This window comes from Dreissena polymorpha, chromosome 4, assembly GCF_020536995.1.
Source record: "Dreissena polymorpha isolate Duluth1 chromosome 4, UMN_Dpol_1.0, whole genome shotgun sequence".
Taxonomy (NCBI): Eukaryota; Metazoa; Mollusca; class Bivalvia; order Myida; family Dreissenidae; genus Dreissena; species Dreissena polymorpha.
The window spans coordinates 65,574,059-65,591,587 of NC_068358.1; the positions used below are offsets into that span (position 1 = coordinate 65,574,059).

Below are 17,529 nucleotides of genomic sequence, written 5' to 3' on the forward strand. Positions count from 1 at the left end.
CCGGATTTGCAACTTTCACATGTATAAGGCGAATTTTCAAGGTTACGATAAATATCCAGCTGTCAATCCAAAGAAAAGGTCGAAATTGTTTTAACACGTGGCCCTGTCAATTTATTGAAACAGTCAATTGCAATAAAAAAGGTATGACTTTTCTATTTAAAATACTACATGTGACACATTTTGTTTAAATTAAATCCTCAAATACTAAAAAGATTTTCGGACAATTTGTCCGAAATATTATTCGTTATTAAATAATAACGTTCATTGGGTCATTGGCGACCTAAAATGGCTTGAAGTCACCCGGGGGTGACAAGAAGCCGATTCATGTCACCCTGGGGTGACTTCAAGCCGATTCGGTTCACCCGGTCGGCTTGAAGTCACCCCATGGTGACATGAAAATGATGAATCGGCTTGAAGTCACCCTGTCCCTAGTCAATATAAATTGCCGCCTTAGTCTTTTGATGATTTTTGCTTTGGCAGACTCTTCAGATTTATTATTTCAGCTAGAAGTCACCCTAGGGTGACTTCAAGCCATTTCAGGTCGACAAGGACCCAATGAGCGCTAGTAATGCTTAATGGGGCTAATTGGGTCATTGTCGACCTGAAATGGCCCACAAGTCACCGGGGGGTGACTAGAAGCGGACTCTTGTCACTTTAGGGTGACTTCAAGCCGACGCTAGTCACCCCTGGGTGACATGAAGCCGATTGTAGTCACCCGAATGTGACATGAAGCCGATTCTTGTCACCCGGGGGTGACTTCAAGCCGATTCTAGTCACCCTCGAAATCAGCATTAAGTCACCCTAGGCAACAATTTTACTTTTTCAACAAAAAAAATACATGATTTGGTTGTTCATATGCGAGGGAATTTGTGTAAAAATATTACAAAAACGAAAGTAGAGCTAAATTAATGTCTAAAAAAACTAAATTAATTAATTGCGGGAGTCAGATGTGGATGCGGTGCTGTTTGATAAAACAATACACAGGTGACAAGAAGCCGATTCTTGTCACCCGGGGGTGACTAGAACCTGATCGATGCATGTCACTCCAGGGTGACATGAATTGGCTTCTAGTAAACCTCTGGCCATTTCAGGTGGACAATGACCCAATGAGCACTAGTAATGGGTCTCATTCCATTGTTATTATTAGTGGTATATTAGAATGCAACAGTTAAGTAAATAAATAAATTACACATTAAAATTTATACTATATATTTGTGTACTGGTGAGATGTCAATTATTGAAAAAAAACTACTGAAATTAAAACACACGTGTGCATACATTATGAATCATGTTGTGGACAGTAATTGAAAAATATCCAATCAAAACTTTCCTCATATGATCAAAGGACAATAGTGTGCATTGTATTGCAATTTATACTATTTATAGATCTTTTCCAGTTTTAAATGGGTTTAACAATTTCTGTTTTCAAAAGATGCTATATTTAAAAAAAAATATACCAACATACCTGTATATTGATTAATTTAGTTCTTACATTTCAAAATTAGTGATTTAGTCAGCTTAAATCATGAAACTATCACGACTCAGGTATACCTCTTTCTTTCAGCACAGGGAATTAGGTTCAATGAACAGGTATAGTCAGTTCTATTAAATCTGATAGCTGAAGTTTCTTTATTTATATGTCTGTCATATTTGCAAAACCACAAATAATCAATTGTTTCTTAAATATGGAGTTTGTCTGATCTCTTTTTGAAAGAGGCATTTCTTGCAGGGCTCAGCCGTGAGAGAGACATGGGAGATAACTGCTCCCTGGACATATTAACTTTACCCTCTGATTGGATAACAGAGAAGTGACTTCTTTTAATGCCCCCAGAAGGGTGGCACATAGCATTTGAACTGTCCGTCCGTCCGAAAACTTTAACATTGGCCATAACTTTTGCAATATTGAAGATAGCAACTTGATATTTGGCATGCCTGTGTATCTCATGGAGCTGCACATTTTGAGTGGTGAAATGTCAAGGTCAAGGTCATCCTTCAAGGTCAAAGGTCTAAAAAAAAACAAATCCAAGGGAAGTAACAAGCTTTAAAGGGAGATAATTTCTATTTATCATTTGGCAGGTACAGATCATTATCACAAGGGAAGTAATAAAAATGTTAATTCCCTTGTGAAAATGATCTGTACCTGCCAAATGATATAATCCAAAGGGATATAGTAAAAAAAAAAATTAAATCAAAGCAGCGCAGTAGGGGGCATTGTGTTTCTGACAAACACATCTCTTGTAAAAAATCATTTTATGAAAAAGAAAAAAACAAACAAAAAAACATCTCTTGTTTTGAGATTTACTTTGAGCCAGAAATTGACCAATAATTTATTAATTAATTTCCGTTTAATATAATAATGACACAAAATGAACACTAATTTAAGTGTGTTGGTTTATATTTGTCAATATTTTCCCCCAAACTGACAAATGTGAGTTGTTTCTGATTAATCAGAATGATGGTGGGCATGGTGTAATGAGGGGAATAAAATAAGTCAAGAGTTACATTTTATTTAAGACCTTTTTACTAGGTTCAAGGTTTAAAGGTTTCATTTCAAACTCTTAGATACTGCAGGGCTTTTTTTCCTTCGCCGAAAATCGGATTTTTTTTCCATATTGCATAATTAAATTATCTGTTGCCTTGAATTTGTTTTAAAAACAGCAAACTATGTTGAATTGATTATTTAAGACTTTCCTTATTTTCCCCAAAATCTGGCGTTTCACGTGATTTTTTCTCCCAAATCCTGCATTTCACGCAATTTTTTTCCCCTCAAAAAAGGCCAGGCCCTTTCCCCAAAATCAGATAAAAACCCCTGTTCGATGAGCAGCAAACAGCATCAAACCTGAACAAACTGCGAGTTACTCGAGTTAGTCGCAGGCTGTTCTGGTTTAATGCTGTTTGCACATATCCATTTACACTTTGCCTCTGAGTGGGAAAGGGTTAGGTTGCCTCACTTCTGCCTAATTATAGCTGAGGAAGAAGTCACTTCTCCATTAAATTTGAACGCACTGCTAGGCTTAGCCCTGTCTTGTAAGCTCACACTATAATAGAAACTTTATTGATCTCTCAGATGGCAAACTATTTGAAGCCGGTTGCTGCAGTTTTGGTGCCAAATATTGGTGGGTTCTTGTCTGGGTATTTCACCAGGAGTGAAGTCAGGCCTACAACAACTGGCCAGCTTACTTGGTATCAGGTAAAGCAATTGATTTGTTAATCAGTGAAAGAAAATGATTTTTTTTAAATAATATATTTGTCCCCATATTTTAATGCTAAGGCCCCTTTCTCTTAGCCTGTAGCATTTTTTTTATCTCTGGTAGGGTGGCATATAGCAGTCTATCCCTATATCTATCCCTACAACTGTTTTTGTTTTTCCAGAGGTTTTATACAAAAAGCTTTAAGATATTTAGCGGATTTTTGGTATGTGAGTCTACCTTCATGATTTTCAGATAAAGTGTGAGTTTCGTTCTGGTCCACTGATTTTTTTGCAAAGTTATGAACCTTGGACTTAGAAAAAATTCTTTATAATTTCTAACAGTTTTCCGAGGTTTTTACAAAACGCTTTTAGATACCGGTATTTAGCTGATTTTGGTGTGTTAATACATGACTTACGATGAAATGTGAGTTTTGACTTTCAAATAACACTTGCAGAGATTTTTTCCAAAACACTTCAAGATACTGTCCAAGGCCATAACTTTTTCAAATATCAATAGACCTTAATTTTGTCATGAAGGCTGCTGTGTGGCTTCTAAGTGCAATAGGGGGCATTGTGTTTCACAAACGCAGGTCTTGTTTTACATGAAATGTAGTAACTGCTTGCTGTATTTAAAGTAGACTTTACTGTACATGGTTTATAATGACAGACCCACATCTTAACACTGTAAAAGACACTTTTATGTATATTTATAGGACCTTCTGTGTATATGTATCCGAATAATTCATATACATGAACAGTTGTCAAAATCTGTATGAAGAACATGTATTATTATCCCCCGCCATCGGCAGAGGGATATTGTTTTGGCGTTATCCGTCCATCCTTCTTTCCATCCTTCTGTCCGTCCGTCTTTCCGTCTGTCCGGCCGGCACTTTTGTGTCCGGAGCCATATCTTGCAAGTGCTTTGGCGGATTTCATTGAAATTGTGTATGAGTATATATATGGATAAGAGGATGATGCACCCCAAATTGCATTGTACGCCATTGATGAATAACGGAGTTTTAGCCCTTTGTATCTTCTAAAAATGCTTTTTGTGTGTGTCCGGAGCCATATCTTGGAAGTGCTTTGGCGGATTTCATTGAAACTTAGTATGAGTATATATATGCATAAGAGGATTATGCATGCCAAATGGCATTGTACAACATCTGTTAATAACGTATTTATGGCCCTTTGTATTTTGAAAAAATGCTTTTTTGAGTGTCAAATATACCGTTACACTTTTGTGTCCAGAAGCAAATTTGCGGGAGGATATCAATTCCAAGAATTTGCTTGTTTTTTCTAGTGTTAATTCAGGTTTTTTTTTCCACTTTTTGGGAAGATAGCCCATGGCTTTGGAATTGGGAATTTTATCGGCATTTTCATGAAATTGGGAAAATAAATTCATTAGCCTTTTTTTCCACACGAAAAGTCCACTGATTAGGGAAATACTAAATTTGATAAAACCCTTTATAATCATTCAAATTAAAAGAACAAAATCATATAATACTTTGTTAGATGTAATTGAATTAAAATTGAGATAAAATACACATTAGACATCTTTAAAAAAAAAAAAAAAAAAAAAAAAAGGTGTTTTTTTTTTTTTTTTTTTTTTTTGGAAATTGGGAATTTTTTGCCACATTTTGGGAAAAAAGTATACTTTTTGGGATTGGGAACATAGCCGAGTTTCGGCTATAAAATCGGGCCAAAAAAAACCCTGTAATTGATAAATAAAGTATGCATTACCGGTATATATAATATATATTTGCAAGGCTTCAAAGCTAATGGGGCTCTTCTTTGTTAGTAATTTTGGAATGAGTGAAAAATTAACATGCTATCAGCAATTATTTTTTTCTAAATTGGAAAAAGTACTGGTACCGTACCAATTGGCAAAAAAACAATTTGAAATTGGGAAAATTTGCGTCGTGAAATCTTCAGATTTTGAGTTATGGGTCTTTTAAATTTCTTGGTGAAATGTGCACAAATCAATTCAGATTTTCATTTTCATGCGTTTTGGCTTGAAATGTTCAGTTTCAGTGCTCATTTTGGGAATTTTTCAGATGGCAAATCGGAATTTTTATGATCCCCACCACTATAGTGGGGGACATATTGTTTTTGCCCTGTCCGTTGGTTTGTTTGCCCCAACTTTAACATTTTGCCATAACTTTTACAATATTGAATATAGCAACTTCATATTTGGGATGCATATGTATCTCATGGAGCTGCACATTTTGAGTGGTGAAAGATCAAGGTCATCCTTCAAGGTCAAAGGTCAAAAAAACAAATCCAAGGGAAGTAATAAGCTTTAAAGTGAGATATTAACTGAACCTGCCAAATGATAAAGAAAATAAAAATAAATCAAAGCGGCGCAGTAGGGAACATAGTGTTTCTGACAAACACATTTCTTGTTTTAGTTTTTTCTTAATTAAAAAAGTACCTTTTACTTGTGTACTTTTTATGCCCCTCTGCCAAGAAGAAGGGGTATATTGTTTTGCTGGCTGTCTGTCCGTAGACCACTGAATGTCTGTAGACCAGTCGTTTCCGATCAATAACTCGTCAACAGATCAAGGTCACTATCACACTTAGTGTGAAAATGCAATGCCGGTAGACCAGTCTTAATGTCCCTAGACCAATTGACCGATTGGCTTGATCCTTCACATGTGCATTGGCCTTTGTCAATAGATGACCCCTATTGAAATTGGGGTCACTAGGTCAAAGATCACTATGACACTAAGTATGAAAATTGTTTCCGATCAATAACTCGTCAACCAATTGACCGATTGGCTTGATACGTCACATGTGCATTGGCCTATGACAGTAGATGACCCCTATTGTAATTGGGGTCACTAGGTCAAAGGTCATGGTCACTATTACACTAAGTGTAAAAATCTTTTCTGATCGATAACTCATCAACGCATTGACCGATTGGCTTGATACTTCACATGTGCATTGGCCTTTGACAGAAGATGACCCCTATTGAAATTGGAGTCTCGATATTAAAAGTCAAGGTCACTATCACACTATGTGTGTAAATCGTTTCCGATCAATAGCTGTCAACGAATTGACCAATTGGCTTGATACTTCACATGTGCATTGGCCTTGGACTGTAGATGATCCATATTGAAATTGGGGTCACAAGGTCAAAGGTCAAGGTAATTCTTACACTAAGTGTGGAAATCATTTCCGATCTGTAACTTGTCAACCAATTGACGAGTGGCTTGATACTTCACATGTGTATTGGCCTTGGACAGTAGATGACACCTATTGAAATTGGGGTCACTAGGTCAAGGTCACTGTTACACATTAAGAGTACAATCCTTTCCAATCAATAACCCGTCAACTGATTCACTGATTGACTTGATACTTTCCATGTGCATTGTCCTTGGACAGTAGATGACCCCTATTGAAATTGGGGTTACTAGGTCAAAGGTCAAGGTCACTGTTACACACTTAGTGTTAAATAATTTCCCATCAATAACTTGTCAACTGATTCACCGATAGGCTTGATACTTCCCATGTGCATTGGCCTTGGATAGTAGATGACCCCTATTGAAATTGGGGTCACTAGGTCAAAGGTCAAGGTCACTGTTACACACAAAGAGTGAAATTGTTTCCCATCAATAACTCCTCAACTGATTCACCAATTGGCTTGATACTTCACATGTGCATTGGCCTTGGACAGTAGATGACCCCTATTAAAATTAAAATGGGGTCACTAGGTCAAAGGTCAAGGTCACTGTCACAATAAGTGTGACAATTTTTTCCGATTGAATAATCATTAACGAATTGACCAATTGGCTTGATACTTCACATGTGCATTGGCCTTGGACAGTAAATGACCCCTATATATAGATTCAAATTGGGGTCACTAATTCAAAGCCCTGTGTGTAAATTGAATCTTCACTGGCAAGAAACATTCAATCATGGAAATTTGTTGATGGGTAAATCTTTTATGATTTGTATGCATTAGATAGCTCAATCTGTTGATAAATTAATCTACTATTATTTTCAGGCATTGAAAAAGCCCTCTTTCCAGCCACCCAACTGGATATTTGCCCCCGTCTGGACAACCCTCTACTCTACAATGGGCTATGCCTCCTACATGATCTTTAGGGATGGGGGTGGGTTTGGGGGTAAGGCAGCCCTGCCCCTTGCAGTGTACGGTGCTCACCTGGCCCTAAACTTTGCCTGGTCGCCATTGTTCTTCAAGGCGCACAACCTGGGATTGGTGTGTAATATCTTGTATAATGTAAACATTTCTTTTGCAGTTTTCTTTGCTTTCACTTTTCAGTACATAATTTAACAAATATTTCCCTGCAAGTCTTCCACCTATATTACATTATGCAAATTCATCATTTTAATTTGTTTTTAGCATTTTATATAAAACTGATCACAGGTGGTTAGCGTGTGGCTATGATATTAATTAGTGAAAACATCAATTTGAATGATAAATAATCATATTATAAAAAAAATCAACTTTTCTGGAAGAAAAAATTCACTATCAAATAGTTATATATATATATATATTTGAAAGTGAAATTATTTTTTTCAGAAAAGTTCATTTTTCATTCTAATAAGATTATTTATCATTCAAAATGATGTTTTCACCAATTAAAGGGGCCTTTTCACAGATTTTGGCATGTTTTGAAGTTTGTCATTAAATGCTTTATATTGATAAATGTAAACATTAAATTTAAAAGCTCCAGTAAAAAATCAAATATAAAATTTAAAAAAGGAAAAAAAAGTAGCCCGCAGCAGGGCTCGAACCAGTGACCCCCGGAATCATGAAGTAAAAAAGCATTAGCCAACTGAGCTATCCTACCAAGCATACATAAGATGCGTATTTTATACGTTATATAAGCAAACTTCGTAGTTTCACAAATTTAAACGACAACAACAGAACTCTCCAAATTATTCAATCGTTTCGAGTTGCAGCGCTTTATAATTTTTAGGTTTTTAAATCGTCAAAAGATGCATATAATGGCTATATTAGACCATGGCAAATGTTCAGTAATACTGTTTCCTCACAAATATCATAACTAAACCGAAAATTTGCGAATCTGAAACAATTTTTTTCAATTTTGTCAATTTACCAAACCGTGAAAAGATCCCTTTAATATCATAGCCACGCACTAACCACCTGTGATGCTGATAAGTGGTTAAATAGTTATAAGGTCACAATGATTTAATGAATACAGTGTTTGACGTAGTCAAAGCTTAAATATCCACATAGAGAAGGTGGTGTTCTCAACATCTTTCCAAAAAAACACAACAAATACTGCATTGGTTCTTTTAAAGAGCGAATAAAAGAGAATCTGTATAAGCCTTAGGGTAGTGGTGCTATTTAGCTTAAATAAAAATATAATCATATAGGTTTTAAACTTTCAACCAATAAATTTAAAACTTGACTTTTTCAGGCATTTGCTGGGATCGTAGCACTGTGGGGCTCAGTTGTTGCCACTATTGTCTCATTCCATGGTGTAAATGTCAACGCCGCCTACATAATGCTGCCATACTTGGGATGGGTCAGCTTTGCATCCTTCCTCAACTTCACATTGTGGAGAATGAACAAGGACCGAACGGACTAGAGTGTGCCTTTAAATGTATTGCTTCTATCTGTAGATTGCCCGAAAAAAAACTGTAGACTGTACCTTTAGAGATATTCCTCCTATAAACAGTTAATAAGCGTTCTGCAAGTCTTGTTCAAGCAACAATTAACAAGAAAAACACTAATTGTGTTACAAATGTGAACAATGTGAAACCACAGCTTAGACAACTCGTTACTTTCTTTCTCAACTATGTCAGTATATAAATATTTGTCTCATAATTGACATAAGCATTTTGGAAAAGCCAACATTGAATAAACATCTTTGAGACTTGGAAGTACTTTATATATATTTAGGATTTTCGTGTATTTAATTGTTCATAGGGGTGCAAAAACATTTATTCCATTGGTTTAGAACAATAATTTTAAGGATAAAAGCTCTTTACATCAAAGGTAATATTTAGTTATTTTCTCCATGGCATATTGCTTTAGCAGTGATTTCTTGCAATTCAAATTGTGTTGAATTAGCTTGAGCCATGTATCATACTAAATTTTATCAAAATAAATTTTGTTTTATGTTGTAACTTTTGCTGAATGTGTAGGTCTGAGAATTGTGTTTTTTTTTGTCAAGACCACTCATTGATTCCACAAAGAAGTTTTGTAAGACTTTCAGATTTTGTCTATTTGAAATATTAATCTAGTCAATCTTTGTAAAAGATTTATTCTTATTATGAATGTATAAAAATGACTTATGGCAAGTTTAAACCATGTTTCTTTTTTTTTTAATCATGGTAAGCATGATCTACTTGATAGAATCACACCTATTGATTTATTATGTACATAATCAAAAGCAGGAGCATATGCTTAGTAAGTAAGTAGTTTTTTTTTTTATTATTCATAATGCTCTTATTTGTTGGTATCCTTAAAAAATATGTATTATCATGTTTTAACAGATGTTACCTTGCTGGTGCAACTATGAAAAGGATTAAGACCCAAATCCTATGAAGTTGCTATGTAAATTGTTTTGAATTGATAATATTCAATGTTAATGTAACAATGACAGTGAACATACCTTTATTGAGTAATTGTATCTGGCTTCATTTTTTGTAACAAGTTGTGATTTTATTACAAAGCGTTCCATTTTTGGTGCTCTTTTCTATTGATATTATTTATTTGTTTTTATTTGTTATAAGTATATTTGGGAAGCGATGTTTGTGTTCAATAATTGTATGAATAATTTATCAGTATATGAACCGACTCATGAGGTGGAGTACAACCCAATTCACAGTGAATTTGATAAAATGAACAAGTTTCATATGGAAAATTTCATACTCAAATATGACGCAATGTTTACTTTCATAAGTAGAAGAAGGTTAATAAATTTATAGGTTTTTGTGCATTCAGTCATATAAGGTTTTAATATTATGTTGGGTAAATTCAGGTGATACCTTATACTCTCGGATTGTTGAGATATGGATAGTATCTATTTATATTGAAGAGTTAAAATACTATATTGCTTTTAATCGGCACTACAATTTTCTAAGCATAACATTGTTGAATTGGTGTAGGTCTGTGCAAAATAATCTGACCCTGTTTATGCGGTTTTTCATTATGTGTCGCTTTGTGTATGTGCAATAGATGGATATTATTGTAAGAAGGTGCAGGCTTATTGTAACAATTAAAATGAGACTCTAAGAATATGTTGAGCTATGATCAGTATTCAAGATAATAGGATTTTTGGGCATTGTTACTTAATATCGTTATACATAGCTGTTAAATGATGCTGCTTGTTGCTTTAATATGTAAGAAACGTACTATTTGTAGGTTTTAGTGTAAGGCATCAATTAATTTAACTAGTGGCTTTTCAGTACATGTTTTTATTCTCCAATCATTCCTTTTATAGCATATTTGAACAATTGCTCTAAATATTTTTTTAATTACATACCACTTGCATTGCCCTCTCCTATTAAGGAAAAATGTATTCCGTAAAATCATATGTTATTTTATTTTGAGGGAGATAAAAATCTACTTTATCCAATCGACAAAAATGTGCAAACTATATCAGATTATATTTACGGCTTTATTAAATATTTAGTAAAGGTCTCTTGTTGCAACTTATATTATTAGCAGAAAAACTACTACACACTTAAAGGTCATTATAAAATAATATGTTATAAAAAAGAGTAGAATATGCTTGTCATTATACATGTGTATTACACTTGGTTGTGAAATTGGCTTTTACATGCTTCAATAATGCACAAGATGTAGTAAATATATCACAATAAATATTGAAATCAATCACAATTGTTTAACACCTTTGTTCAAGAAAATTAATACGTGAATTTGGAATAATCTACATTTATATGGTGGAACTGCCTAAACATAACAAATCATAGGATGAAAGAGAATCTGAATGTTCAATGTGTTAATTTTGTTTTTGATGCATTTGGATGATAATTATTTCATCCAGTGTTAGTGTCCTAAAAGCTGTCTGCTGGGAAGAACTTGAAGAACTTTTAATATTTATTAGAGCACTTGTTTTATGACCCCACTTAGAGCGTCGGATTTGACGTTCATATTAAACCCTTACATCAATATAAAACGGTAAGAAAAGGCAATTCACCTTAACCACGTGTTAATGTTCTTATAGATCCATTCTCTAAATAATTTTGACATAAAATGAAAAGTTGTCAGTTACTGATTTAAGAGCATTTAAAGTATGTTTTGGTTAAACAGGTCATCCAGGGAATGTGAGAGTAATTAACAACCCTCCGACACAGCAAAAATGATATGTATCCCAGGCGTACATTTGAACATTCAAATCTGGCCACACAAGTTTTTCTACACTTTATCAACCTATTCGACGAAATTTGACTGTTTTTTTTGGACTCTTCATAGCTTAATACGCTGGAACTGCTGTGATGAGTTAGCCGCTGCAAAGTTATCAACAATAATCTTCATCGCATGATTGTGAAGCTCACTGGGAGATACTCTGGAAACCATGTCTAGATCACCTACTGTTACACCGTAGGTTACCTTTATGTCTAGATCGCCTACTGTTACACTGTAGGTTACCTTTATGTCTTGATCACCTACTGTTACACCGTAGGTTACCTTTATGTCTAGATCGCCTACTGTTACACCGTAGGTTACCTTTATGTCTAGATCGCCTACTGTTACACCGTAGGTTACCTTTATGTCTAGATCGCCTACTGTTACACCGTAGGTTACCTTTATGTCTAGATCGCCTACTGTTACACCGTAGGTTACCTTTATGTCTAGATCGCCTACTGTTACACCGTAGGTTACCTTTATGTCTAGATCGCCTACTGTTACTCCGTAGGTTACCTTTATGTCTAGATCGCCTATGGTATGGTCTTTAGTTGCAATAATTCAACTCTCAGCTTTATAACCCAATTAGTTGCTGAGAGTTGCAATGCGTTCTCTCTTGTCAATGGGTGCAAAATGTTATCAACACAGCAAGGGTTAAGGAACACTGAAACTGCAAGAACTTATTAAAGTTGAACTGTCTAAACCACAAACTCATCCAAATGGTACCATTGAAGCAAGAAATAATTGCTTTTTATTGTCTTAGTTTTTCTTTCGTACGCTGTATCCACCATATTGGAAAATTGACCAAATATTGGTTCGGTCGTAGTACACTAATATTTTGCACGTCGGGATATGTGATGGAGCCTATTAAAGTCGATAACGATGTGGTATTCGATACAGAATACACTGTTTCAAATTTAAACATAAAAATGTCAGCGAGAAAAGTGTGTTGAAACATCGTCGTGTTTTTATAGAGTGCATGCAAAGGATAACACCCGTAGGTTGCTATTGAGGTAAATTTAACATGTTTATGAAGTTGATTCATTATTTTCCTCATTTTGTCTCGAACGACGTCTGTTTATTGAAGCGCACGGATTCCGTGCGCTGAACTGCACCCATGTTTATGAAGGGGTGCATATGGTCTCCCAGAGCCGCCATAGCAAAAATTATCAAAGGCTCTGGGAGTCCGTTTATATGGACTAGTATATGGTCTCCGGCCGATGAGTTGTTCCAGCAAGTATGTCTCACTTTGTCTTCAACTGCTCTTATACAAGACTAGACTAGATAAGATGTTGAGATTTTAGTTAAATCTTTAAATGCTAAAATTGAAATAATACGATACAACTAATAGTTAATTAATTAGGCAAAAATTAAATTCGTGAAATGGGTTTAAATGTCTGATAATTAAAAAAAACACATACAAAACACATATTGTTGCCCTCTCCTACATTCTAACCTTCCATGTCGATGAAAGTAAGCAAAGAAAACTAAAATAACATGTAATAATTTGTTTATAACAGTAAGGTATTATAACTAAGGGAAGTAACCTGTTTTGCAACGTGTACATAAGGTAGCACTATACAGTTTTGAGCCTTAGTGTCGAATTGGCAGGTAGAAATTTCTAATAAATAGGGATACAATAAAACTGAGCAGCAATAATAGTGTTTTACAAGTTTAAAGTATCAGATTTGAGTGGTGGTGGTTTGAAATGCATGCTTAGTGAATTCGAAAATGTGTCCAGTGCCTAGCCAGTGTGTCTGCTGGGCAGTCAAGGTCATGAAATACGTAAATGCTGGTTTCTAGCTCCGAAGGCTAATTTTGCATGAATTTCAAAGGTGCCTCCACTCAACTGAATTTCTGCAAAAAACCGCGTGGATGACCCTAGGATTCTTCGGTGTCGGTCAAATATCTGGTTAGTGATGCAGTAAAACAGAAAGTGTTTAATGAACTGGCATTTGCAGTTTAGTGGTAAATTTGTTTTGAAAATCACAGAAATGGCCTCGAAAACAGGTAACATTCAGACCCCTAAATTGGCTGATTTTCCATGATAAAAATATACAGCAAGTGGGTGCACCATGGCTATCCATGTATTTTTTGGAAGACATACCCCCAACAATACTGAAGATATGTTTTGTATGATTTCAGGTGTAGACGTTGTGTTAGCTGTGAGGACGGACAGTGCCCCCACCCCGGCAGCCAGTAGCCGATTTGTGAAAAACTGTAGTGTGCCCCCTAAGGCCAGGGACCTTATAGACAATCCCAGAGTCGATAAATTGACCGCCGCCATACTGGATATCACGTGACCCGCTGCCACGCCAGTATTAAAGAATCTGGTAGACTACAGCGTTCAAAGAGCTGTCAATAAACAAAGATTGGAAACATGGATGTTTTATAATATTTGACATCGTTTAACAAATAAAAATTAACTTAAAATAATACACGCCAGAATTATAACATGTGTGCCTCTGCAACAATATTCAGTGACAACACGTACTGTTTTAGGCCGAACTTGCTGTATTTTTTAAAAGTATTCCTTTCAGTTATGCCTTTGCTTAAAACACAGTTATTTCGTTATTTAATTGTTTTATTCGAAAATAATTATGATTGTTATATCCGCATATAAAGTCTGAATTAAACTATGTGGTTTTAGCGTTAATAATTCCGGATATATTAATTAGCGAAATTGTTAAAGATTTATGGTCGAGATATACAATTTCTTTGAAAATCATATACCTGCCTTTGTTTAAAACATTATTATTTCTTTATAAAAAAAAATATATAGTTCCAGATATACTCCTTAAGAAAATGTATAAGATTCGATACCGAGACATACCTTTTGATTGAATAGTGCATATCTTTGTTTTTCTAAAGATTTCTTATTCTGTTATTAATATTTCTTATTTATGTATCATTTTAAGTTAATGTAAAATCTAAAGCCGATATAAAGTATGTGCTTTTAACTCAAATTGGTCCGAAAATATATACTCTGTAAGATTTCATGTAAAGACCTGGATCTGGATCTGGATGTGTACGTCGAAGAAACCAATTCTGGCTTTAACTCGACGGTGGTGGAGTGCGCGATAGATGCACTATTGCTGTTTAAATACACTGTCTTTGAAAATGTCTATAGTTGACGAGTTCACAATGTCATCACTAAGTTTATTCCAGTCAATCACAGTTTTTACAAAGAATGAATTTTTAAAAAGAACAGTTTTTGATGGAATAGTTTCAAAACACTTGGAGTTATTGTTCACAAAGTTACACACAATGTTTTGGTGAATATAGCCCTCGTATTGTTTAGCCCTTATAGTACGTTTAGGCCTTAGTGGCTTAAGGTATCGTTCAATGGGAATGGCCGGTACGTGCCCTTCCACCACCTTGTACAATAGTGTCAACCTTTGGGCGCGCCGTCTGTCTTGGAGTGGTGGGAGTTCCAGCGTTTGGAGCATTTCGGTCACACAGCCAGGCTGTCTGGAGCGGTAGTCTCTGGTTATGAACCTTGCAGCTGATCGCTGGATACCCTCTAGGCGGTCAATGTCAGATTGGTGAAAAGGATCCCAAACCACACTGGCATATTCTAGTTTGGAGCGGACTAGTGCTAGGAAGGCATTTTTGCGGCATTCTAGAGGGCAGTGACTGAGGTTTCTTCTTAGGAATCCTAGAGTGGAGTTAGCTCGCTTTGTTATGTTGGTTATATAAGTTTTCCATTCCAAGTCTTCAGATAAGGTGATCCCAAGGTAGGGGTTTTCTTGAACTCTTTTGAGGATTTCTTTGTTGATATTGTAAAAATAGCTAGATTTGTGTTTGGAGCTTAGAAGGTAGCATTTCTTTCCGTTAAATTCCATCCCCCATTCGTTGGCCCATTTGTGGAGGTTGTCTAGGTCATTTTGAAGAATTTCATGATCTTTGAATGTGTTTATGGGTCTATAGAGGAGGCAGTCATCTGCGAAGAGTCTAATCTGGGACTTCACCCTCTCTGGTAGGTCGTTGATGTGACACAGAAATAGCAACGGTCCTAGCACTGTCCCTTGAGGAACTCCGGAGCCTACTGGAACATGGTGTGATTTCTCCCCGTCTACGACCACACACATTTCTCTGCGGGTGAGGAAGTTCGAGATCCAGGACAGGAGGTTACCCCGGATTCCGTAGTTCTCAAGTTTCAGAAGCAGGCGTTGATGTGGGACTGTGTCGAAGGCCTTGCTGAAGTCCAGGATGATGGTATCGACTTGTTTGTTTTGGTCATAGAAGTTAAGTAGATCGTGGGTTGTTACAACTAGTTGCGTTTCACAGGAGTATCCAGAGCGAAAGCCATGATTCAAGGATGTGAGAACTCTGTGTTTGTCGAGGTGGTTTAGAATGTGGTGGCAGATGATATGTTCAAGAAGTTTGGAGGTGACACTGGTAAGGGATACAGGGCGGTAATTTTCAGCCGCGTGACGGTCTCCCTTCTTGTAAACCGGTGCTATGTTGGCATCTCTCCAATCTTTCGGCAATTCTCCAGTGTTGACTGATTTCTGGAAGATAGCGGTTATAGCTGGGGCTAGCTCCGTAGCGCAGGTCTGGAGGACTTTGTTTGGTACATCATCAGGGCCTACGGCTTTGTTGACCTTAAGGTTCTTTAGGAGTTTATGTACGCCTTCTTGACCGATCAAAAGTGTAGGGATGTTTTCGGTAACATGGCCTGAGAGTACTGGTTTCTGTTGTGAGCCATCATCCTTGGTGAAAACTGATTTGAACTGGTTTAGTAAGATTTCAGCTCTGCTTTTGGAGTCGGTGACTAGGTGACCGTTAGAGCGTAGAGGTGCAATGCCGATGTTATCCTGTTTCTTAAGTTTTACGTATGACCAGAATGGTTTTGTATTGTTGGTCTGCAGACCTTCATTGATTATTCTGTTTACATGCTCCCATTCTGCCTGACGGATTTTTTTCTTACTTTCCTTTTGGAATTTTCTGTAGTTTGTCCAATTTTTTGAGGTTCGAGCTTTTTTGTAGAGTCGTGCTTTCTTCTTTATAACTGATTTTACTTTCCTTGTGATCCATGGAGTTGAGTTTTTGGTTGTTTTCATCTTTGAAGGGATGTTTGCGTTGATGGCTGTATTGAGATCTGATTTGAAGGTATCCCAAAGTTCATGGACCGAACAGTTGTTTTTGAACATGGTGGTAATGTTTCCTGATATTTCGATGGCTTTCACCTTTAAGAGATCCCAGTTGGCTTTGGAAAACAGGTAACAACGTCTTGGCGACCTCTTCGTGTAGAACGGTTTGGTGTCTGAGTCTGCAACGACTATATCGTGGTCTGAAATCCCAGGAGCGTTTGATGTGGATTTGATGAGAGAAGTGTTAGTGGTAAAAATAAGATCTAGAAGGGTATTTTCCCTGGTGGGTTTGTCATGGACTTGAGTAAGATTGAAGTCAGCTGATAAGTCAAGGAGAGCTTGTTGGACATCTTTGTCTTGGGCACTGTTCCTCACAGCTAGGTTCTCCCAGTCGATGTCAGGGCAGTTGAAATCTCCCGCGACTACCATTTGACGGTTATGATTGAGTGTAGCCAGTTCAAGTGATTTGCGAAGTTCTTGAATGTCAGACATGTTTCTATGTGGCATATAGAAAGAGGATACTAGGAGGTCTTTCTTGCCTTCCATTTTAATCTGTACCCATTCGACTTCACAGTTTGTCACGAACTCAGCTTTCTCCTCAGCGATGAGGTCCTCATGGACTAATACAAATACTCCACCCCCCAGTGTGCCTCTGTCATTTCTGAATGATTTGTAATGGCTTGGGAAGACTTCGCTTGATTGGATAGCGTCTGAGGAAGGCGGTATTCCAGGTTTGATCCCCTTGAGCCAGGATTCTGTCCCGAACACTATGTCGGGTTTAATATACTGTAAGGCTGCCTGTAGCTCAGAGCTCTTTCCGCCGCCAAGGCTTCTGCAGTTTACGTTCATGAAACGAAGATTCCTTTTGTCTG

The 17,529-nt window shown here is 36.5% G+C and overlaps 1 protein-coding gene across 1 annotated transcript; it reads left to right on the forward strand.

The window, feature by feature from the left end:
* The first annotated feature begins 5 nt into the window (after nucleotides 1–5).
* On the forward strand, nucleotides 6–11,027 carry LOC127876302 (translocator protein-like). Its single transcript, XM_052421433.1, has 5 exons — nucleotides 6–141; nucleotides 1,565–1,590; nucleotides 3,068–3,190; nucleotides 7,197–7,412; nucleotides 8,602–11,027. The coding sequence occupies exons 3-5, from the start codon at nucleotides 3,068–3,070 to the stop codon at nucleotides 8,770–8,772; spliced, it is 510 nt and encodes a 169-aa protein (XP_052277393.1). The 5' UTR covers nucleotides 6–141; nucleotides 1,565–1,590; the 3' UTR covers nucleotides 8,773–11,027.
* Nucleotides 11,028–17,529: the final 6,502 nt, after the last annotated feature.